The sequence below is a fragment of the Bos taurus genome, chromosome 13, assembly GCF_002263795.3.
Source record: "Bos taurus isolate L1 Dominette 01449 registration number 42190680 breed Hereford chromosome 13, ARS-UCD2.0, whole genome shotgun sequence".
Lineage (NCBI taxonomy): Eukaryota > Metazoa > Chordata > Mammalia > Artiodactyla > Bovidae > Bos > Bos taurus.
Window position 1 is genome coordinate 48,209,809 of NC_037340.1, and position 21,515 is coordinate 48,231,323.

General features: G+C 47.9%; 1 protein-coding gene across 2 annotated transcripts; it reads right to left on the reverse strand.

Moving 5' to 3' along the window:
• Positions 1-1,637: 1,637 nt before the first annotated feature.
• Positions 1,638-19,808, reverse strand: LRRN4 (leucine rich repeat neuronal 4). Of its 2 annotated transcripts, XM_002707724.7 has the most exons (5): positions 19,579-19,808; positions 17,818-18,484; positions 16,545-16,749; positions 5,816-5,953; positions 1,638-4,472 (listed from the first exon to the last, which is right to left on the reverse strand). In XM_002707724.7, exons 2-5 carry the CDS (start codon positions 18,473-18,475, stop codon positions 3,239-3,241), a joined length of 2,235 nt encoding a protein of 744 aa, XP_002707770.5. In that variant the 5' UTR covers positions 18,476-18,484; positions 19,579-19,808; the 3' UTR covers positions 1,638-3,238. The 2 variants fall into 2 exon arrangements, with proteins under 2 accessions (XP_002707770.5, XP_059748947.1); XM_059892964.1 differs by lacking the exon at positions 19,579-19,808 and having other exon boundaries at positions 17,818-18,729.
• Between the last annotated feature and the right edge of the window lie 1,707 nt (positions 19,809-21,515).

Sequence of the window (21,515 nt, forward strand, 5' to 3'; positions counted from 1 at the left end):
CTTGGGTTGTTTGTATAGCATCCTATGGTCATCTGCTGTTGTGGAAGTTTTATGATTCATAAAGTCCATTTAGCTGTGTCACTTGCACTTATGTTATAAAAATAATTGATTTAGGATCATCTGACTTCAAAGTCCTTTTCTCACTACACTGTTATGTTTAAGAGAATGGAAGGTACAAGGAGAGGAAGACGTGTGGCTAGTGCTGGCTGCTTCCCCTTCAGAGTGGAGGCCCGTTGTTGCTCATTGTCCTAGGTTCTAACCCAAGTGTAATATAGCCTCATACCGTGAGGTTATCTAAATGTAGCCTGTTAAGCTGTGTTAAAATTATAAGGAGTTACAAGCAGAATCCATGCCTCTCGGTTGTGGCATCGTTGGATCAGTGTGTCCTTTGTTGTCTGCTGGTCCTGGCTTCCTTGTTCCCAGATTAGCTGCTGAGTCACCCCTGGCTTGAAAAGTACAGAAGCCTGCAGCCATGGACACTGCTATGGACTCCAGTGGAAGTGGGTGAGAGAAGGGCTGTGTGAAGCTAGTCATTCTCCCCTTCTGGAACCTCCTTTAATGTCTCCTAATGGCCTGGGTGGCAGTGAGAAGTGGAAGTCAGATTGCTGGACTACCCAAGAGGCACACTGAACATGTCTCAGTACTAGCAAAGTATGAGCACATGAGTATGTTTTTAAAAGGGAGAACTTGAAATAAAGTAGGGGGGAAATTAGAATTTTGTTTTTTGTTATGCTCACTTGTGCTCTAGCGTTGGTACTATTTGGAGTGACTTATAGTTGGATCCATAGTCTCTTTAGTAGTCAAGTCTTAATCTGATTCTTCTTAATATACTCCCCAACCCCGAACCTGTAGGTTTTTGGATACTGAATTGCTATAAAATAAATTCTGCTGGCTTATAAAACACTGGAATTGTATTAGGTATATTTGAGTCATGCATACAGACTCCAAGCATGACATTCATTTTGGTGCCTCTACATAACAGATTCAATCTTGATATTAAACTTAAAAAGGCACTGGGATAATTTAATTACATGCCTGAGGGCTTTTATATTAGTCACATTTTGGGCTTTTGCCTTGCAGTTTTAAATTTGGAGCTGGTAGATCTTTTAAATCAGTCCATTTTTCTTGGCTACATATGTGATAAAACTAGGGACCCACCTTAGAATTTTGGGAAGCTTTTTCAGAACTTCAAACATCTAGAAATATGTAGTACAATTCCATTATCCCGATAAACTTGGATATGCTTAATTTCTGCAGCATGGTTTCTGTGCTGCAGCATGTTGTAGAAACAAAAGGTACCATGAGAATCAAATTTAATTTTTTTTTTCTTAGAAGTAAATGCTGTTTTGGGGTTGAACTGTGCCTCAGAAAGATATTTTTCAGGTTCTAACCCCCAGTACCTGTGAAAGTGACTTTATTGGGGTATAGGGTCTTTGCATATGTAATCAAAATTAGGATGGTTGTGCTGGATTTGGGTGGGCCTTAAGCCAATGCCTAGTGTTCTTACAAGAAGAGGGAAATTTGACTTCTGGGTACATATCCAAAGGAAATAAGATCATTATCTCAAGATACCTTCACTCCCCATGTTCATTGTAGTGTTATTTACAGTAATCAAGACATGGAAATAACCTAAATGTCAATGGATGAGTGGATAAAGAAAATATATATATATATATAATGGAATATTATTCAACCATAAAAAGAGGGAAGTCCTGCAATTTGGAACAAAATGGATGGATCCTGAGGGCATTATACTAACTGAAATAAGACAAAGACAAATTCATCATGATCTCATGCAAAATCTAACAAAACCAATTCAAGAATTAGATTGTTGGTTCCTAGTGGTGGGAGGTGGGATGGGGAATGGGTGAAGGTGGTCAAATGGAATAAGAAAGTTCATGATGACTACAGTTAATCATACTGTATATTGGAAAGTAGCTAAGATCTTAAAAGTTCTTATTGCACATGTACACAAAGATAACTATGAAGTGGCAGATGTATTCACTAACCTCATTATAATTATCTCTCAATAATACATAGGAGTCTCAAATCATTGCATGGTACACCTTAATGTTATACATCAGTTATATCTCAAGACTGGAGAAAAGATAATGGAAAAAAAGGAGGGGGGCAAGATTTAGACACTGTCAGAAGACAAGGAGGCATGGATAAGGAACCTGCAAGCTCAGGAACCCAAGTATTGCTGGCTACTTGACCCCCCTCCCCGCACCCACCAGGGCAGAGGGGAGGAATGGAACAGTTTTCCCTTAGTCTCCAGAAGAAACCAACCTTGTTGATACCTTGACTATGGACTTCTGGCCTAACCTGTAAGAGAATAAACTTAAGTTGTTTGAAGCAACCAAGTTTGTGGTAGTCTGTTAACGGCTGCCACAGGAAACTTACATAAATGATAAGGTAGAAAACTAAAATCTAGAACTATGACCCCATTTTAATTTAATAAAATCACTTTCCTTCCTAAGTTTGTATAGAAGTAAAATAAGAGAAAGTTTGATGCAATTTGAGCAGAGAAGTGCTTTGGCGTTTAGCTAGAGCCTTGAGGGTTTCCTTTTGTTCATTTTTTCTCTCAGAAAAGTTCTTGAACATGCTTCCTTCAAAAAGTTCATGGTTCCTCTACCCACCTGGTCTTAAGTGAAATGCACTAACCAAGTTTGAAAAGACAGCCTTCCCCCTGCCTGTGTTTCACAGATGTTCTGGGAAGACTGCAGTTTAAAGCTAGAAGTACACCTGCTGCCATACCCTGAAATGAACAGAAGGCTTCAGGGACCATAACTGGTTCTCAGGTTAAGAATCCACTGGCAGGGGTCCAGGGGGAGGGGGGCGGTCAGGGTGTGTGGAACAGGGAGTTGGGGAGAGAATCCGCTGGAGTCGATCTCTTAGCTGGAGAACCTTAGCCAGAGCTTGACCTTGAGGGAACTTTACTGAAATGACTTGAAGATGTCGCTTCCAATAGGACAATAACGGCTGACACAATTCTATTCTATCGGGTGCTGAGGGACACCGGCTGCGGAAAAACCAACACAGGGTGCCCAGCAAGGTGACCCGTAACTTTTCTGGGAACAGAGAAGCAGCAAGAAGGGAAGGCAAGAGGTTCCCGGGGCTGAGGATCCCAGCTCGGCCAGTGCCACATGTGCCCAAGGAGCGCAAGCCTCGAGGAAGCAATAGGCAGACGGGTCTTTCCAGACCCCAGGACCGCCTCCTCCACACTGGCGGTGGACGCTCAGTGAACCGCTTCCTGTGAGAGCGGGGCTTCGGGCACAGGGCCGAAGGCGGGGTTGCGGTAGGCCAGCAGCTGCGTGTGGCAGGGCGGGGTGCGTGGCGTCCGGCCCCGGCGGCAGAGACCGGTGGCCAGCAGCGCTGTACTGACTAGCAGCAGGCCGCCAGCGGAGCCCAGCCCCGCTGTGATGAACATCGGGCTGTGCCCGGTGGTGAAGGCGGCGCACGCCCCGCGCTGGCTCAGCCCCGCGCCGTTGGCCGCCAGGACGCACACCCGGTAGGCGGTGGCCGGTAACAGCCCATGCAGGGCGTGCTGGCGCGCGGTGGCACATACGTCCCCCACCACCGACTGGTTCCCTGGCCAGCCCTCTGGTGCGTAGCGGATTTGGTAGGCGCGCACCACTGAGTTGGGGGCGCACCAGCGCACGAGTGCCGTCGTGTCGGTGGTCTCCGCCACCGCCTGCAGCTTGGGAGGCTCTGGCAGGGTGTCTTCTCCGCTGAGGCCGGGGCACCGGCACCGCCAGCGCCGCTGAAGCTCTGCGCACGGTGTCTGGAGGTGCCTGCAGGGGTGGTAATCGCAGGGTACATCCCAGGCTGGCGCCCCTACCTCCTCTTTTCCGCTCTCCTCCTCCTCCTCCTCCCTGGAGTCGTCCTGCAGCAGGACAGGAATCCCGCCCTCGGAAGGAGGGGGGTGGGGAGACTGCAGGGTGGCTCGAGTCTCCCAGGCGGGCTGGGGCAGGCTCACTGAGTCCCGGGAGGCAGGGGAGAGACCAGGGTGTCTGCTGGCCCATGGGATGGAGGCCGCTGAGCTACTAGGCTCCAGGATAAGCCCGGTAGCATATTCTTGGTGCTCTGCCCAGGCTGTGCTCACAGACTTAGGTGGGTCGCCAGAGTTGCTTGAACCTGTTGGAGAGACAGTAGTTGAGGGAGTGGCCCCATCCTTGGCAAGGCTGTACCGCAGCCTGGCTGCTCGTGTAGGGGAATCCACAGGGAGGGAGGGAAATCTGGTGACGCTCTGTTGGCCTCCCGCAGGTGTGGTGGAGGGTGTTGTGCTCCGCAAGGTGGAGGAACCCTGAGCAGATGGTGTGTGGGTGGAGATGACTGAGGAGGGTGGGTTGGAATCAAGGAGGGTGGTGTTTTGATCCGAATGGCACACACTTGGTAGCTGGGACAGCAAAAGAGGGGCTGAGAAGGTACCACTGGATCCTGCAGCTGGTTTGCACACAATGTCTGCCGCCCTAGAGGAGAGGTCAGTCAGTTAGAGGGGCTGCTTCTGTGCTGGGCTTTGAGTCCTTAGAGCAGATAATCCCTCTCCCAAGCCTTGTGTAACACATCTGCCACATGGTACACACTCAACATGGGTCACCTCAGTGACCTTCAAGGAGGCTCCCCTTGTAAGTCCCATTGGACAGAGAAGGAAAAGGGAATTCAGAAAGAGGAACTAACTGCCCAAGATAGCATGGCTAGCAAATGCAGAGCCTAAACCCAGGGTGAGCATAGTGAAGGGCAGTCCAGATGCCCTAAGTGCGGTCTGTCGTTCTATTCTCACCTCTCTGCTTCCTGGTGGTGAGTACTAGTAACAACACTCATACTAGCTAAAATTTTTTGAGTACTTTGCTACATGCTAGGGACTATTGCTAACACTTTTATGTAGAAACTAATTAAATCTCCACTACCTCATGAGATACCCATTTTACAGATGAGGAGGTAGAGGCACAAAGAGATTAAGTAACAGCCAAAATCAATAGTAGTAAGTGGTGTGAAGAGCTTGAACTCTCAACATTTTCACTCACTGCAAAGAGCCTGGTGCTATAGGCAAGATGAAGGGGTGAGGGGTGGCAGACTGAGCCTCACTTGATATTCAGGCTTCTGTCCCATGAGAGCTCTATAAGCCCACTGGTACTGGACTGAATGCCACAGAAAGCCAGGCTCTGTTTTGGGGACTCAGTGGAACACATTTTTGTGTCTTTTTTTTTTGGCCACACATGGGATCTTAGTTCCCCAACAAGGGATGGAACCGGGGTCCCCTGCATTGGAAGCAGCAGAGTCTTAATGACCAGACAGCCAGGGAAGTCCCAAGAGCAGAATTTTGGAAGACAATAGATCCTACCTCCTCCACCCAGTGGCTGCATGAATCTAAGCAAGTACCTTCCTCTTTTTGCCCCAGTTTTCTCATTTGTAAAATGAGCAATGATAACTCCACTTTAGGAGAAAGAGTTAGCTGTTTACTTAGCCCATTTTCTTTTCCTAGTGGGCACACAGCTACACTACATTTCCCAGCCTCCAATGCAGTAGGCATGACCTGCTAAGTTAATCTGACCAGTGGGATGTGGGTGAAAGTGATGGCCTGGCCCTTTTAAGCCTCCTGAGTGGGCTCCTCCAGCTCTTTGCTCCTCAGGCTTGCTGGGATGGAGGCAGAGCCTTCATCTCCTGGGTCCCTGACTGTGACTACATGGGGAACAGTTCCACCCAGCACTGCCAACCTGCCCAGCATTGTTACCTGAGCAGGATACAAACTGAGAACTTCAGCCCCAGAGATTTGATCCTCACCCCTCAGTCATCTGCTTTTTAAACGTGCTACCTGCTTAGGACAATCCTCTTTGCATCCATGAGGAGCCAGGACAACTCACAACTGCAAGTGAGAGGGTTGCCGAAGAGGTTGATGGACAGGACCTGGGAGGAATGCAAGTTCCAAGGATGGAAGGAACTCAAGTTGCAGCTGAAACACACAAAAATTAATTAACTCAGGCTTGTACAATTAGGTCAACACTAAACCCAGACAGCCATAGTAGTGTCATGGGAAAACCATTCTGTTAGGGGCTAGTTTGCTTTGAGAAAACTATTAATGACCTTGGATTTTTTTTTAATCTGTGGAGATACCAACCTAACCTAGTCAGTATCACCTCTCATAACAAATGGAGACATTCTCCCTGCTGGCTATATAAAAAATCACCTGCTGGTGATTATAAAAGTACTTAGAAATGTAGATCTCTACATAAAAGTATGATATTGTTATTATAGACCAGTGAAGAAAGGGCAGAAATTTTTTTAAATTTTTTTAATCGAAGGATAATTGCTTTACAGTATTTTGTTGTTTTCTGTCAAATATCAACATGAGTCAGCCATAGGTATACACATGTTCTTAATGAGAACAGTCTGTATACTACTGCAGGTGGACTGTAGCTGATGGCATTCCACACCAGTCCTTTGGAAGATGCCTCAGTGAAGTGTGTCAGTTAGCTCTTACTAGCTTAACTTATGGAGAAAGCAATGGCACCCCACTCCAGTACTCTTGCCTGGAAAATCCCATGGATGGAGGAGCCTGGTAGGCTGCAGTGCATGGGGTCGCTAAGAGTCACGACTGAGCGACTTCACTTTCACTTTTCACTTTCATGCACTGGAGAAGGAAACGGCAACCCACTCCAGTGTTCTTGCCTGGACAATCCCAGGGGTGGGGGAGCCTGGTGGGCTGCCGTCTATGGGGTTGCACAGAGTTGGACACGACTGAAGCGACTTAGCAGCAGCAGCTTAACTTAAAACAATAAATGTTTATTCTTTTCCGTGTTTCTGTGGGTTGACTCAGTGGTTCGTATGGTCTGGGCCAGCTCACCTGGGCCGGAAAGATCTAGGATTGCCTCACCTATATGGAGTCTCCACTGGTTTGCCAGGGCCTCTCTGCCTGTGTCTTTCATCACCCAGGAGGCTTCTGCACATGGTCGTGTGCCAGTCTCTACCAGCAAGACAGGGTGAGCCCCAATTTGCTTAACTACTTTCAAGTCTTTGCTTACATCACATTTGCTAATGTCCCTCTGGCCTAAACATGTCGCAAGGCTATGCCCAGCTTTAAGAGGTGGAGAATAGACTCTACTTCTTAGTGGGAAGAGCTGCAAAGTCACATTTGCAAAGGGCTGTGTATACAAGGATGATGGGAGGAATTACTGGGGCCATATTTGCCAACAATGTACCACACCTAGCAATGGCAGGCTCCCTCCTGGTTTTCTGCTCTTTCTGCCCAAAGTATTTGGCCTCAACTGTCTCAACTCCTAGAGTCTCCCAGCCTCTTGTACACATTCTAGTTACAATCTGACAATCGTGAGCAACAGGAACTGCACTGTATCCACAGGCCTCTTCCAACTGAAGACTGGCTTTTCTTCATCTACCTGGGAACTTTCTACTATTGCTCTGGGGGAGATGCAGATGTTCTGGGCAATGAAGGACTCACCACCCAGATCTTCTCTAACACTCCTGGCTGGTGGGCACCTGATAGTTGTCCCCTGTGGAGCATTGAACATATGTGAGTGCCATTATATTGAAACTTAAGTGGAACCCACATATATGTGTATGCATGCTGCTGCTGCTAAGTCGCCTCAGTCGTGTCCGACTCTGTGTGATCCCATAAACGGCAGCCCACCAGGCTCCGCCATCCCTGGGATTCTCCAGGCAAGAACACTGGAGTGGGTTGCCATTTCCTTCTCCAATGCATGTAAGTGAAAAGTGAAAGTGAAGTTGCTCAGTCATGTCCGACTCAGTGACCCATGGACTGCAGCCTACCAGGCTCCTCCATCCATGGGATTTTCCAGGCAAGAGTACTGGAGTGGGTTGCCATTGCCTTCTCCTGTATATGCATGAGTGCATGCTAAGTCACTTCAGTCATGTCTGACTCTTTGCAAACCTATAGACTCCCCACCAATCTCCTCTGTCCATTGGATTCTCTAGGCAAGAACACTGGAGTGGGTTGCCAGGCCCTTCTCCAGGGTATCTTCTGGACTCAGGGATTAAACTCGCATCTTTTACATCTCTTGCATTGACAGGTGGGTTCTTTATTTCTAGTGCCACCTGGGAAGCCCCATATACGTGTGGTAATGAATGTATGTATGTGTATACACACACACACACACACACACACATATGCAAATACTTGCTTTTAGCAGGTTTCACAGAGCTAGAGTGGAAATCTTAGAAAGGAGTTTACTTAGCACTTAATTTTGCAAAGGAATTTTTTTTTTTTTTTGCCTGAAGTGGGAGAAGAAAAGGATTGCTGTATTTTGGGGTAAGTGGCTCAGAGGTTAAAGCATCTGCCTGCAATGTGGGAGACCTGGGTTTGATCCCTGGGTTGGGAAGATCCCCTGGAGAAGGAAATGGCAACCCACTCCAGTATTCTTGCCTGGAGAATCCCACGGACGGGGGAGCCTGGTGGGCTACAGTCCACGGGGTCACAAAGAATTGGACACAACTGAGTGACTGAACATACACAACATTGCTTAGTATTCAGATAATAACATTATCTCATTGATATCATTATGTCAATCATGAGGTAGGTAATATTTCACTCACTTATTATTTATTTATTGTTTTTGGCCAAACCAGCAGCTTATGGGGTTTTAGTTTCCTGACCAGGGACTCAACCTGGGCCCCTGGGAGTGAAACTGCCGAGTAACTACTGGAATTTCCAATATTTCATTCATTTTTATATATAAGGAAAAGGAGCCTTTTCCTTCTCTGGTGGCCCTTTCTGCCACACATTGCAACTTGCACACGATAAAGACAAGTTGCATTCCCATCACATGCCAAGGACGGGAGAGCCTGCTTCATGTCCTGAGGCGTGTCCGTGTCTGGGTATTCTCTGCATCTGAACTGAAAGAGCCTTAATGTGGAAGAAGTTTCTACTTATCTTCCAAATAATCCCTGTTTTCTTTTTTTGCTGAAATATTGCCAAAGGCCTCTCCCTCCCGCATGTAGCATTGTCAGAGAGGATGGTGGAGGACACTGGGCATGCCAGGTTGGCAGAGAAGCCAGGAGGGTGCTACCCCCTCTCCAGAGAGTGCTGGCTGTGCCAAGGAACCCACATGTTGCCAGCATCTATCACAGATAATGTCCCAGGGGAGACATTGGGTGAGGTAAGGAGAGTCAAGAGCAAGGAGGGCTTGAGAAAAAGGGAAGAGGGTTCCACAGGGGAGATGACATCTAATGAGCTTCAGAGGCTTGAGAGCTCCCAGAGAGGAAGTGGCTCCTTCCCCAGCTGGAGCACGGGGTTGGGGTGGGGTTGATGGTGCAATAGAGTCCAGGGATGAGCCAGCCAAAGAGGTAAACCTTCTCCTCCAACCATGGAAGAGTTTTCATTTGTCTTAAAACTCAATCAGATTATAATTTAGACAGATCTCCTGGCTGAATATGGTGACTGGATTACAGGGGTTCTCAACCAGAGGTCCTTGGAGACAGGGTATATGAACTTGGATAGAGGTCTCTTTCACAAATCTCTAACTGAAATTCACCATTTGTTTCAGTGACGAATGAAGGCAACAAACCACAGGTGAATCACCAACAAAACAGATATTTTGAAATCACTTTTCAGTAGTTTTCTGTCATTTATGATCATCAAAGGGCTCTCCTGATAGCTCAGTTAGTAAAGAATCTGCCTGCAATGCAGGAGATCCTGGTTCAATCCCTGGGTTGGGAAGATTCCCTGGAGAAGGGAAAGGCTGCCTACTCCAGTATTCTGGCTTGGAGAATTCCATGGACTGTATAGTTCATGGGGTCACAAACAGTAGGACACAATTAAGCGACTTTCACTTTAATCACAATGCATGAACTCCTTATTGCCAAATACAGACTTAAATTGAAGAAAATAGGGAAAAACACTAGACCATTCAGTTATGACCTAAATCAAATCCCGTACAATTATACAGTGGAAGTGACAGATTCAAGGGATTAGATTTGATAGAGTGCCTGAAGAACTATGGACAGAGGTTCATGACATTGTACGGAGGCAGTGATCAAGACTACTCCCAAGAAAAAGAAATACAAAAAGGCAAAAAGGTTGTCTGAGGAGGCCTTACAAATAGCTGAGAAGAGAAGCTAAAGGTAAAGGAGAAAAGGAAAGATATACTCATTTGAATGCAGAGTTTCAAAGAATAGCAAAGAAATATAAGAAAGCCTTCCTTAGTGATCAATGTGAAGAAATAGAGGAAACCAATAGAATGGGAAAGACTAGAGATCTTTTCAAGAAAATTAGAGATACCAAGGGAATATTTCATGCAAAGATGGGCTCAATAAAGGACAGAAATGGTATGGACCTAACAGAAGCAGAAGATATTAAGAAGAGGTGGCAACAACACACAGAAGAACTGTACAAAAAAGAGCTTCATGACCCAGATAACCACAATGGTGTGATTACTCACCTAGAGCCAGACCTCCTGGAATGTAAAGTCAAGTGGGCCTTAGGAAGCATCACTACAAACAAAGCTAGTGGAGGCTATGGAACTCCAGTTGAGCTATTTCAAATCCTAAAAGATGATGCTGGTGAAGTGTAGCACTCAATATGTCAGCAAATTTGGAAAACTCAGCAGTGGCCATAGCACTGGAAAAGGTCAGTTTTTATTCCAATCCCAAAGAAAGGCAAAGCCAAATAATGTCCAAACTACCTCACAATTGCCCTCATCTCACACACTAGCAAAGTAATGCTGAAAATTCTCCAAGCCAGGCTTCAACAGTACATGAACCATGAACTTCCAGATATTCAAAGCTAGATTCAGAAAAGGAAGAGGAACCAGACATCAAATTGCCAGCATCCATTGGATCATAGAAAAAGCAAGACAGTTCCAGAAAAACATCTACTTCTGCTATATTGACTACACCAAAGTTATTGCATGGATCACAACAAACTGTGGAAAATTCTTTAAGAGATGAGAATACCAGGTTACCTGACCTACTTCTTGAGAAATCTGTATGCTGGTCAAGAAGCAACAGTTAGAACTGAACATTGGAACAACAGATTTGTTCCAAATCGGGAGAGGAATACATCAAGGCTGTATACCGTCACCCTGCTTATTTAACTTACATGTAGATTACATCATGCAAAATGCTGGGCTGGATGAAGCTCAAGCTGGAATCAAGATTGCCAGGAGAAATATCAGTAACCTCAGATATGCAGATGACACCACCCGTATGGCAGAAAGTGAAGAAATGAAGAGCCTCTTGATGAAAGTGAAAGAGGACAGTGAAAAAATTGGCTTAAAACTCAACATTCATAAAACTAAGATCATGGCATCTGGTCCCATCATGTCATGGCAAATAGATGGGGAAACAATGGAAAAAGTGACAGACTTTATTTTGGGGGGCTCCAAAATTACTGCAGATGGTGACTGCAGCCATGAAATGAAAAGAAGCTTGCTCCTTGGAAGAAAAGCTATGACCAACCTAGACAGCATATTAAAAAGCAGAGACATTACTTTGCCAACAAAGGTCCATCTAGTCAAAGCTATGGTTTTCCCAGTAGTCATGTATGGATGTGAGAGTTGGACTATAAAGAAAGCTGAGTGCCGAAGATTTGATGATTTTGAACTTTGGTGTTGGAGGAGACTCTTGAGAGTCCCTTGGACTGCAAGGAGATCCAACCAGTCCATCCTAAAGGAAATCAGTCCTGAATATTCATTGGAAGGACTGATGCTGAGGCTGAAACTCTAATACTTTGACCACCTGATGCAAAGACCTGACTCACTGGAATAAACCTTGATGCTGGGAAAGATTGAAGGTGGGAGGAGAAGGGGACGACAGAGGATGAGATGGTTGGATAGCATCACTGACTCGATGGACATGAGTTTGAGTAAGCCCCAGGAGTTGGTGATGGACAGGGAAGCCTGGCATGCTACAGTCCATGGGGTCACAAAGAGTCGGTCATGACTGAGTAACTGAACTGAACTTAATGATCATCAAAATTGTTGAAGTTATTGGACCTCCTGCTGGATTTTTTAAATTTAAGGAGTGGCTGCAGGACTGGAAAAGGTCAGTTTTCATTCCAATCCCAAAGAAGGGCAATGCTAAAGAATGTGCAAATTACCTCACAATTGCACTCATGTTGCATGCTAGTGAGGTTTAGCTCAAAATTCTTCAAGCTAGGCTTCAACAGTACGTGAACCCAGAACTTCAAGATATATAAGCAGTATTAGAAAAGGCAGAGGAATCAGAGAGCAAATTGCCAACATCCATTGGATCATAGAAAAACCAAGTGAATTCCAGGAAAACATGTACTTCTTCATTGACTACGCTAAAGCCTGTGACTGTAGATCACAACAAACTGTGGAAAATTCTTAAAGATATGGAAATGCCAGACCACCTTACCTGTCTCCTAAGAAATTTGTATGCAGATGAAGAAGCAATAGTTAGAATCGACTGGAACAATGAACTGGTTCAAATTGGGAAAGGAGTACATCAAGGCTGTATATTGTCACTTTGCTTATTTAATTTATATGCAGAGTACATCATGAGAAATGCCAGCCTAAATGAAGCTCAAGCCAGCATCAAGATTGCCAGGAGAAATATCAATAACCTCAGATATGCAGATGACACCACCCTTATGGCAGAAAGTGTAGAGGAACTGAAGAGTCTCTTGATAAAAGTGAAAGAGGAGAGTGAAAAACTGACTTAAAACTCAACATTCAAAAAATGAATATCATAGCATCTGGTCCTATCACTTCAAATAGATGGCAAATAGATGGGGAAAGTGTGGAAACAGAGAGAGACTATATTTTACTGGGCTCCAAAATCACTGCAGATGGTGACTCCAGCCATGAAATTAAAAGATGCTTGCTCCTTGGGAGAAAAGCTATGACCAACCTAGACAGCATATTAAAAAGCAGAGACATCACTTTGCCAACAAAGGTCAGCATAGTCACAGCTATGGTTTTTTCAGTAGTCATGTATGGATGTGAGAGTTGGACCATAAGGAAGGTTGAGCACCCAAGAATTGATGTTTTCGAACTGTGGTGCTGTAGAAGACTCTTGAGAGGCCCTTGGACAGCAAGAAGATAAAACCAGTCAATCCTAAAGGAAGGAAATCAACCCTGAATTGCTGAAACTTAAGCTCCAATCCTTTGGCCACCTGATGCAAAGAGTCAATTCATTGGAAAAGACCCTGATGCTTGGAAAGATTGAAGGCAGGAGAAAGGGGCCACAGAGGATGAGATGGTTGGATAGCATCTCTGACTCAATGGACATAAGTTTGAGCAAACTCTGGGAGATAGTAAAGGACAGGGAAACCATGGGGTCTATAAGAGTCGGACATGACTGAGCGACTGAACAACAACAACAAAATAAAGAAGCACACCACACATACATACTCCTGAAACACACACTTAGAAATATTTTGATAACTATAATTGGTTTCTTTGGAATCCTACATTTGTTGCTCACTCACTCGTGTCCAGCTGTTTTGGACCACATGGACTGCAGCACACCAGGCTTTCCTGTCCTTCACCATCTCCCAGAGCTTGCTCAAACTCATGTCCATGGAGTCAGTGAAAGTGTTAGTCAGTCAATCAAGTCCAACTCTTTGCGACCCCATGGACTATTGCCCATCAGGCTCCTCTGTCTATGGGATTATCCAGGCAACAATACTGGAGTGGGTTGTCATTTCCTTCTCCAGGGGATCTTCCCAATCCAGGGATCAAACTCGAGTCTCGTGCACTGTAGGCAGATTGTTTACCGCCTGAGCCAGGGAACCTCTCTGAGTCAGTGATGCCATTCAACCATCTCATCCTCTGTCGTCCCCTTCTCCTCCTGTCCTCAATCTTTCCCACCAGTAGGGTCTTTTCTAATGAGTTGGCTCTTTGCATCAGGTGGCCAAAGCATTGAAGCATCAGCTTCAGCATCAGCCCTTTAGATGGTTATTCAGGATTGATTTCCTCTAGGATTGACTGGTTTGATCTCCTTGCTATCCAAGGGACTCTCAAGAGTCTTCTCCAATACCACAGTTGAAAAGCATCAATTCTTTGGCATGCAGCCTTCTTTATAGTCCAACTCTCACATCCATACTTGACTACTGGAAAAACCGTAACTTTGACTATACGGACCTTTGTTGGCAAAGTAAATGCCTCTGGTTTTTAATACACTGTCTAGGCTTGTCACAGGTTTTCTTCCAAGGAACATCTTTTAATTTCATGACTGCAGTCACCATCTGCAGTGATTTTTGAGCCTCAAAAAGTAAAATCTCTCACTGTTTCCACATTTTCCCCATCTATTTGCCATGAGTGATGGAACTGGATATTATGTATATAAGAACCTTCTTCTGAGAAAGTCCCACAGGCTTCACAGACTGCCACAGAAGTCCATGGCACAAAAGTGTTTAAGATTCCCTGCACTAACCTGTGCACTCCTGAAGGTCATGGGTTAGAAGGCTTTTGGTTAGCTGGGTAGGGAATGATGAGAACTTGACCTCAAACTGCCCTGCAGGGCGGGTGGGAAGGGCTGGCACAGAACCATTGGGAATGGAGACCAGGCTGGACCTGGTGACCAGGGCTCCATTCTGGCTCTATTGAGAATGAACATCGCCAACACCCCACATTTTGCCAAATCCTATGGCATTGGAAAAGTGAGTGGAAACAGTGCTAGAGGAAGCATGTAGGGTGAGTAATGACATGCAGAAAAGTTTGAAGATGAGGAAATAGTCAAGGGCCTTAAGAAGGCCTATCCAGAAAATCTGGAGAAGCACCAGAGCAGCATCCTAAGGATGAGAAGAGAGAGTGTCATGAGGGAGGAAGGACTCAAGAAGGGGCTTAGAGGATAGAGAAGTGTCCACTGGACATAGCATCTGAAATGCCACTGGTTCCATTCAATCATGAAGCTGAAGTCAGTGGTCAGACTGCAGCAAACTGAGAAGTATAGGGATAAGAAGAAGCAGCCCCTACGTCTGATCCAGGGATGCCTGCTTTTCTTGGACTGTAGGTTGCCTCTCTCCACCTGGGGAGTTTAGACTCACCTTTGAAGATATGGAACAATTATGTTCTTCTTCCAGCCTGCTGAAGCTGATCACTGACCCTACTTGCCTTATGACATGGTACGTGGCATGTGCCTCTGTTACTGATCCCAATATATCATGACAATTGACAGATGTTTCTCCCTACAGAACTGTGTGCTCCCTGAAAGCAGAGGCCATGCTTTCACCATCACCATCTTGTGGCCATCAACACCATCACGGTTACTGGTGTCTTCACTACTATCCTCATCAGCATCATCACTGTCATCTCCTCATGCTTTCTCAACTACCTCTGTGCTGAGGATGCTCATTTAGGAATCTCCAGCCCAGAGTTTCCATGAGCTCCAGGCTTATGTATCTAGATATGTCCTAGATCCTGAAAGACCTGGGAAGCATCCAGTGGAGATGCCCAGTAGTGATTACACAAACCTCCTGTTCTGTGCCAGGCACTGTTCTAGACACATATCAAAGCATTTCCTCTCACAGCAATGCAGTAGGCAAGGATTGGATATTATTCCCATTTTACAGATGAGGAAACTGAGCCTCAAGAGCATAGGTTAACTTGCCCTAACTCACATAGCTAGGAAGTGGTAAGTGGAGTCAGGATTGAGTCCAAGCAGTTCGGTTTCACATCTGACAAACAATGCTTCATCAGTCTGGAACTCAAAAGAGGAGTCTAAGCCAGACATGACATCCCTCTCATCCACGTCATCACCACCATCATCATCATCACCATGACCATCCTGTCACCATTCATTACCACCACCACCACCACCATGAGACACCATTATCACCATCACTGTCAACATAATCTCACCACCATCACAACCACCGTGATCTTCACTAATGTTAGAGAGCACACACATGTGCCAGGCACTGAGCTAAGTGCTCTGTGTGTTCTATCTCCTTTCCCCTCATGAAAAGCCCCAAAGTGCGTACTCTGGAGCTAGTCAAGAAAAAAGAGAAGTGGCAACATTAAGAGTGATGGCAGCACAATGGTGCTTGCCTCCCAGGGCCTAGCTGTGGGCTCCCAGGAAAGCAGGTGGCCAGGGATCATCTTCAGAGGTATGCTGCCCTTCCTGCTAAAAGTCAGGATAGTAGTTGCTCTTGGGAAGGAGGGTGGATATGGTGAGACTTGGGATAACCCCTGGCCCAGAGGGAACCACCCCTGGGTCCAAGTGCAAGTAGGAGCTGCTCAAGCCCTGGAAGGGGCTGCTGATTTGCATAAACACATGGAGAAGCAGGTGGATGGAGAAATAAAGACCCTGATGCCCTCTTCCCACTGGAAATTTCTCATCCTGGACTTGAAGGAAACTTGACACGTGTGAGAGTTTGAAGTTTTAACATTACTGTGGACAGCACTGAGTTGGTTGGGTTTTAGGCCGGATGGACTCTCTGGGATGTGCTCACTATATCATCCAAAGCATAAGGAGGAACAAGACCCCAACGAGGAAAGAGCAATGGGAGGGAAAGGAAGGTGTAGTTTATTCTATAAAATAGTTATGACTATTAAATTTAGTATAATGGGCAAAATTCAGTCATGTGTTTTAGAAACACTTACTTCTGGAAATGAAGGACTCGTAGGTGAGGCGTGTCTTGAAAGATATATGTATGGACAGAGCTAAGTGCTGGCGAATGTTGACAATCCAAATGCTGCAGGTCAGGGGTCATCTTGAAAATGTCCCCCTCTAGGCTCCTCAGCCTTGGCATCTTCCTCAGGTAGAGCGACGTGAGCCGTGGCAGGTTTCTGATCCATCCCGACCGAACTGAAATACAGATGGGACACTGCCCACTATCCTGGAAGGCATGAACCCATGAGGCTGGCACAGCATTAAGGAAACAATGAGAGTGACAAGGTGAGTGGTGAAGGTCATTGCTGAGCATGGGGACAGCAGGCAGCTTCAGGAATCTCAGACGCACAGCTGAGGTCCCAAAGGACGATGACTGGCTAACGGCCACACAACAAGGAAGGAACAAGGCTGAGCTTGACTCTAGGACGCTGCCTCCAAGTACGCTGTTGTCCCACCCTCTTGTTAAACCCCACACAGAAGCCCCAGCCTTCAATGTGATGGCTACCAGAAGCAGGGGAAATCTTTGAGGAATGTAAGGAAGGAGGCTCAGAGGAGGAGGGGGCAGGAGGAGGCCGGAAATCTCATTTCATCGCTCTCCTAGTAAATGGAGAACGTGCCCCTTCTCTGGTGGTGGAGCAGGTGATTATCACATGTGAAGTGTTTTTAAATAAAACCAACCTTGTAAATCAGAGTCAGAATACCCAAGTACAGGAGAATAGGTATTCCCACCTCTCTTCTGTGTCTTGTTTGAAGGATTTAACATTCACAGAAAGAATTTTAGCCAACTAAGTATTAACAGAAATCAATGAAAGCATCCTCTGAACATCAAGTGCTTCATGTTAAAATGTTTGATACCAGGTTTGTCCATTCATCAGCCCCAAAGCACTGCGTCCACTCCCCATTCTCCATTCTGCTGGGGAGCAGAACAGAGGTTAAACCTGTGGGCTCTGGACCCAGAACGCCACAGTTCAGACGTGGAGGCACCGCTAAGGAGCTGGGAGGCTGCAGGCCAGCCATTCTCCTTTCTGTGCCCTGGTTTCCTCACAAGCAGAGCGGAGGTAATACTCCCCAACTCTTGGGACTCAAGGAGTGCAGACCAGTGAGGCGCTTCAAACAGGGTGCCCTAGGCTCAGAGAATCTCTGGGGTCTCTTTGAGCCTTCCTGCAAGAAGACGCCCCGGACAGCGCCCCTCGAGGAAGTTCACAGCCCTCCCTCCCGGGATCGTCCACCCCGCAGGCTTAGACACTCCGCGCCGGCACTCACCGCGGGGGAGGAATGTGCCACTGAGATCCAGCACCTGGAGGGCGGCCAGGGGCGCGCCGCCCACCCCCGCGAAGGTAGCGTCGGCGATGTCCTCGTGGTCACCGCGGCCCAGCTTGGTGTAGGACAGGTTGAGCAGGCGCAGCTCGGGAAAACAGGCGAAGGCCCCGGGCTGCAGCGTCCGCAGCGGGTTCCCGGCCAGGGCCAGCGCGCGGAGACCGGGCAGCGCGGGCCCGGTGCACGGCGGCAGGGTGGCCAGCAGGTTGTAGCTGAGGTCGAGGGAGTGCAGCCCTGCGGGCGCTCCGGGGCCCCAACCCAGCGCAGTGATGCGATTGTGGCGCAGTGTCAGCACCTGTAACTGCGGCAGGTGGCCCAACTCCGGAGCGCTCAAGGCGCGAAGCAGGTTGTGGCTGCCGTCGAGGCTGCGCAGCGCGCGCGGCAGGCAGCCGGGCAGGCGCTCTAGGCCACGGTTCACGAAAGTCAGGGTCGTGACCCCCGCGACTGGGAGCCACTCGCAGGGCGAGACCGTGGAGTTACCGGCCCCGCTCCCCCAGGGGCCCTGCTGAGTGAGCCGGAAAACAAGGCTGTTCTGGAGCGGCCCCGCCTGGCTGGGTCGCGGCGCTATCGCGAAAGGCAGCAGCAGCAGCAGGGCCCACCACATGGCGAGTGGCTGGAGAGAACAGCGGGACAGCCCATTAAATGCAGCGGAACCCCCGCAAGAAGGGGCAAATGCCCCCACCTCGCTGCCCCTTTCCCAGGAGAACCTAGCCCTGGATGTTCTCTGAAGGGCGGGGGTTGATCCCTGCGTCGGGGATGTGTAGTGAGTGACTTTGCCCCTGCCTGCTTCCCCCATCATTTCCTGCATGTACACCGGGGCACCTGCCCTTCCTTCCCCAATCTTTTCCCTTTCCTCTAATTCACTCAAGGATTACCACCCATAGGGAATCTTTTGCTGAAGGCCTCTCTCATCTGTCTCTGAACCCAGTAAGCTCCCTTTGCTTGTCTTCATCCCATGAGCTTCTGGAGAGAAGGGAACGTGGCTTTTTTGTAAACTCTCCCCAAGTGCGCAGAAGTTGCTGCATAAACATATATTAATAACACTTTAGTGGGAGGCTTCCATAGGGAGGAAGTTCCACTGGGGTAAAAACATGGGACTTGAGGGAGATTTTGTTAGTTTCAATGACATTGGTTGTCCCACTTTTTATCCTTAGAATTGCCCAGCCACAGGTGAGTCTGGTTTGCCTCTGATCTGGTTTGTAGGTCACACTTGAAGTTCTGGGATCTCTTTAACGGGAGGGCTCAGGGTTGCCTTCAGGGAAGAAAGGAGGCTCCAGACAGTTGTAGGGCTTGGGAACCTGGAGTCAAGCATTCTCTCATCCCACGTTGGTCCCAAGAAAAACTCCTGAAGTCAGCCCTGCCAGCAAGGGATGGCCGAGAGCTGCTCAGTGTGGAGTTTCTGGAGTAATCAGGATTACACAGGCAGCTGGGAGATCAAATTGGGGTAGGTAAGGCAGCAGTGGGCTGGTGTGGGAGTGGCAAAGCTATTTCCAGCTAGGTCCTGGCCTTGAGGTCCTGGCTTGACATCCCCTCATTTCTGCAGGTGTGTGTTTCTGCTCTGCTGTGTGTGTTGACTGCTAAGTCCCTGAGCAACCACCCTGGATCCAGGGAAAGGGCCTCCTCTTGCTAGTTGCGGGTCAAGGCAATGAGAAAAATCCTGGAAACTGAGTCTAGGAGTCCATGTGTCCAGCAGTATGTCATACTCACCCAGAAGCTGTCCTTTCGGAGTGTGGCAGCCCTGGGTGCCCCTGTCTGCAGTCTTCAATTTTGTCTTGTAGATTCCAGGAGCCAGTGGCTAGCAGCTCAACTTTGAATTTCAGGAGGTCTGTTTCCCAGATGCCCCTGGCCCTGGCCCCACCCACCAGGGAGCCTCGGATACCCCAGCTCCCACAACCCCCCTTCCCTACTGAGACACTGTGGTCTTCAGCCAACACCCTCACTGCCTGTCTCCTCCTCCTACTCTGGACCTGGGCTGGTCCCTGCCCCTTTCCAGGCATGGCACCTCCTTTCAGGCCTCCCCCATCTTCACCTGGCCCCATGCCAGCCAGTTAGCCACCAAGCCAACCACCTTTCTGGGGCCTGAGATGGAGGGAGTCAGCTCTTCTGGGCCAACATGAGCGCCGAGGGCTGATGGCTGCAGAGGGGCAGAGGCAGCCCCATCACCTCCCAGGAATCTGATCCTCCTGCCAGGTGGTTCCCATTTCCTGGAGGCTGCATGGTAAGCTGGTATGAGGAGAAAGCCCCCTTTCCAGAAGAGGAAGGCACCCCAGTCCACAGGAAACAAAAAGCGGCAGGAGGGGCGTCTTCAGAGGAATGTGAGAGCAGGGGCAGGCATGGGGCAAATAGAGAAGGACTGGTTTTGTTTCCTATTTTAAAAAATAATTTTTTAAATTTATTTTTGGATGTGCTGGGGCTTTGTTGTTGGGCTTTTCTCTAGTTGTGGTAAGTGGGTGCTACTCTTCATTGCGGTGGCTTCTCTTGTTACTAAGCACAGGCTCTAGGGCACGCAGGCTTCCGTAGTTGCGACTCCTGAGCTCTAGACCACAGGCTCAATAGTTGTGGCTCAGGGGCTTAGTTGCTCCTCAGCATATGGGATCTTCCTGGCTCAGGGATCAAACCCGTGTCTCCTGCATTGGCGGGCAGATTCTTTACCACTGAACCACCAGGGAAGCTCCATGGCTTCGTTTCTCTGGGACCCAGTTTGATGAAAGTACGAATGTTTGTCTCTCATAAGGGGTGGGAAACAATAAAGAGGGCAGAAGTACAGAAAGATCATTCCCACCTCATGGCTGGGGTGATCAGTCCTGGTTACCACAAGCCCAGGTCTTCCTGAAGCTGTGGGGATGTTAAGTGTGCGTTCCTTTGAGCATATTTGTTTAGAGCAGTCAGTGCCTTTCTTCTCCAGAATTCCAAGACTGTTTGTTCATCTAGGGTCTTTGATCTGCACACCCCCCCACCCCCAGCCAGGGGTTAATCATTCCCAGCATTGTGTACACAGACTTCTGAGACCAGAACTTCTTCCTCCTGTCAGTCCTTATCTGAACAGCCCTGAGGAACTCCAGGACCTCTGGGGATTGGCATGTTTAATTAGATAATTGCAAATTCCTGGGCATCTCTTCTGAGGCCTTCTCTACCTAAAGCCTCAAAAATATCCTTTCAGTTAAATGCTAGCCCGGAGCCTTGCTGCTCAGAAATATACCTCCATCAGCCACACGAGAGGGCAGGGAGATGCCTGTTCTGTGCAACACTGTTTGGGGCATTGCATTCACTATCCAAGGAGCCTGAGGTTCAGGCCCCAGAGGTAGAAATGCTGTGTCACAGATTACCTGAGGTCAAGAGGGAGGAGGGGTCAGGGAAATATGGGAAGAGTGAAAGGACTGGCATGGGGGTCAGTGGGCAGCCTGAGGTAAGGCCCTGACCTCTGCCTTTGCTTGGTTCTCGTGCCAGAGAGCACCCAGCAGGTCAACCACAACCTCATCTTCTTTCAGAGAATAACCAGCTGGGTCTGCTCTCAAGGTGACCAGCAACTTGAGGGCAGCAGAGGTTTGGGGTGTTCAGGCTGGGGTGCCCAGATGAGAGGGAGCTGAATCCACTGAAACATGCCCATTGGAACAGAGACCCTGAGGAGGAAGTGGCTGTCCATG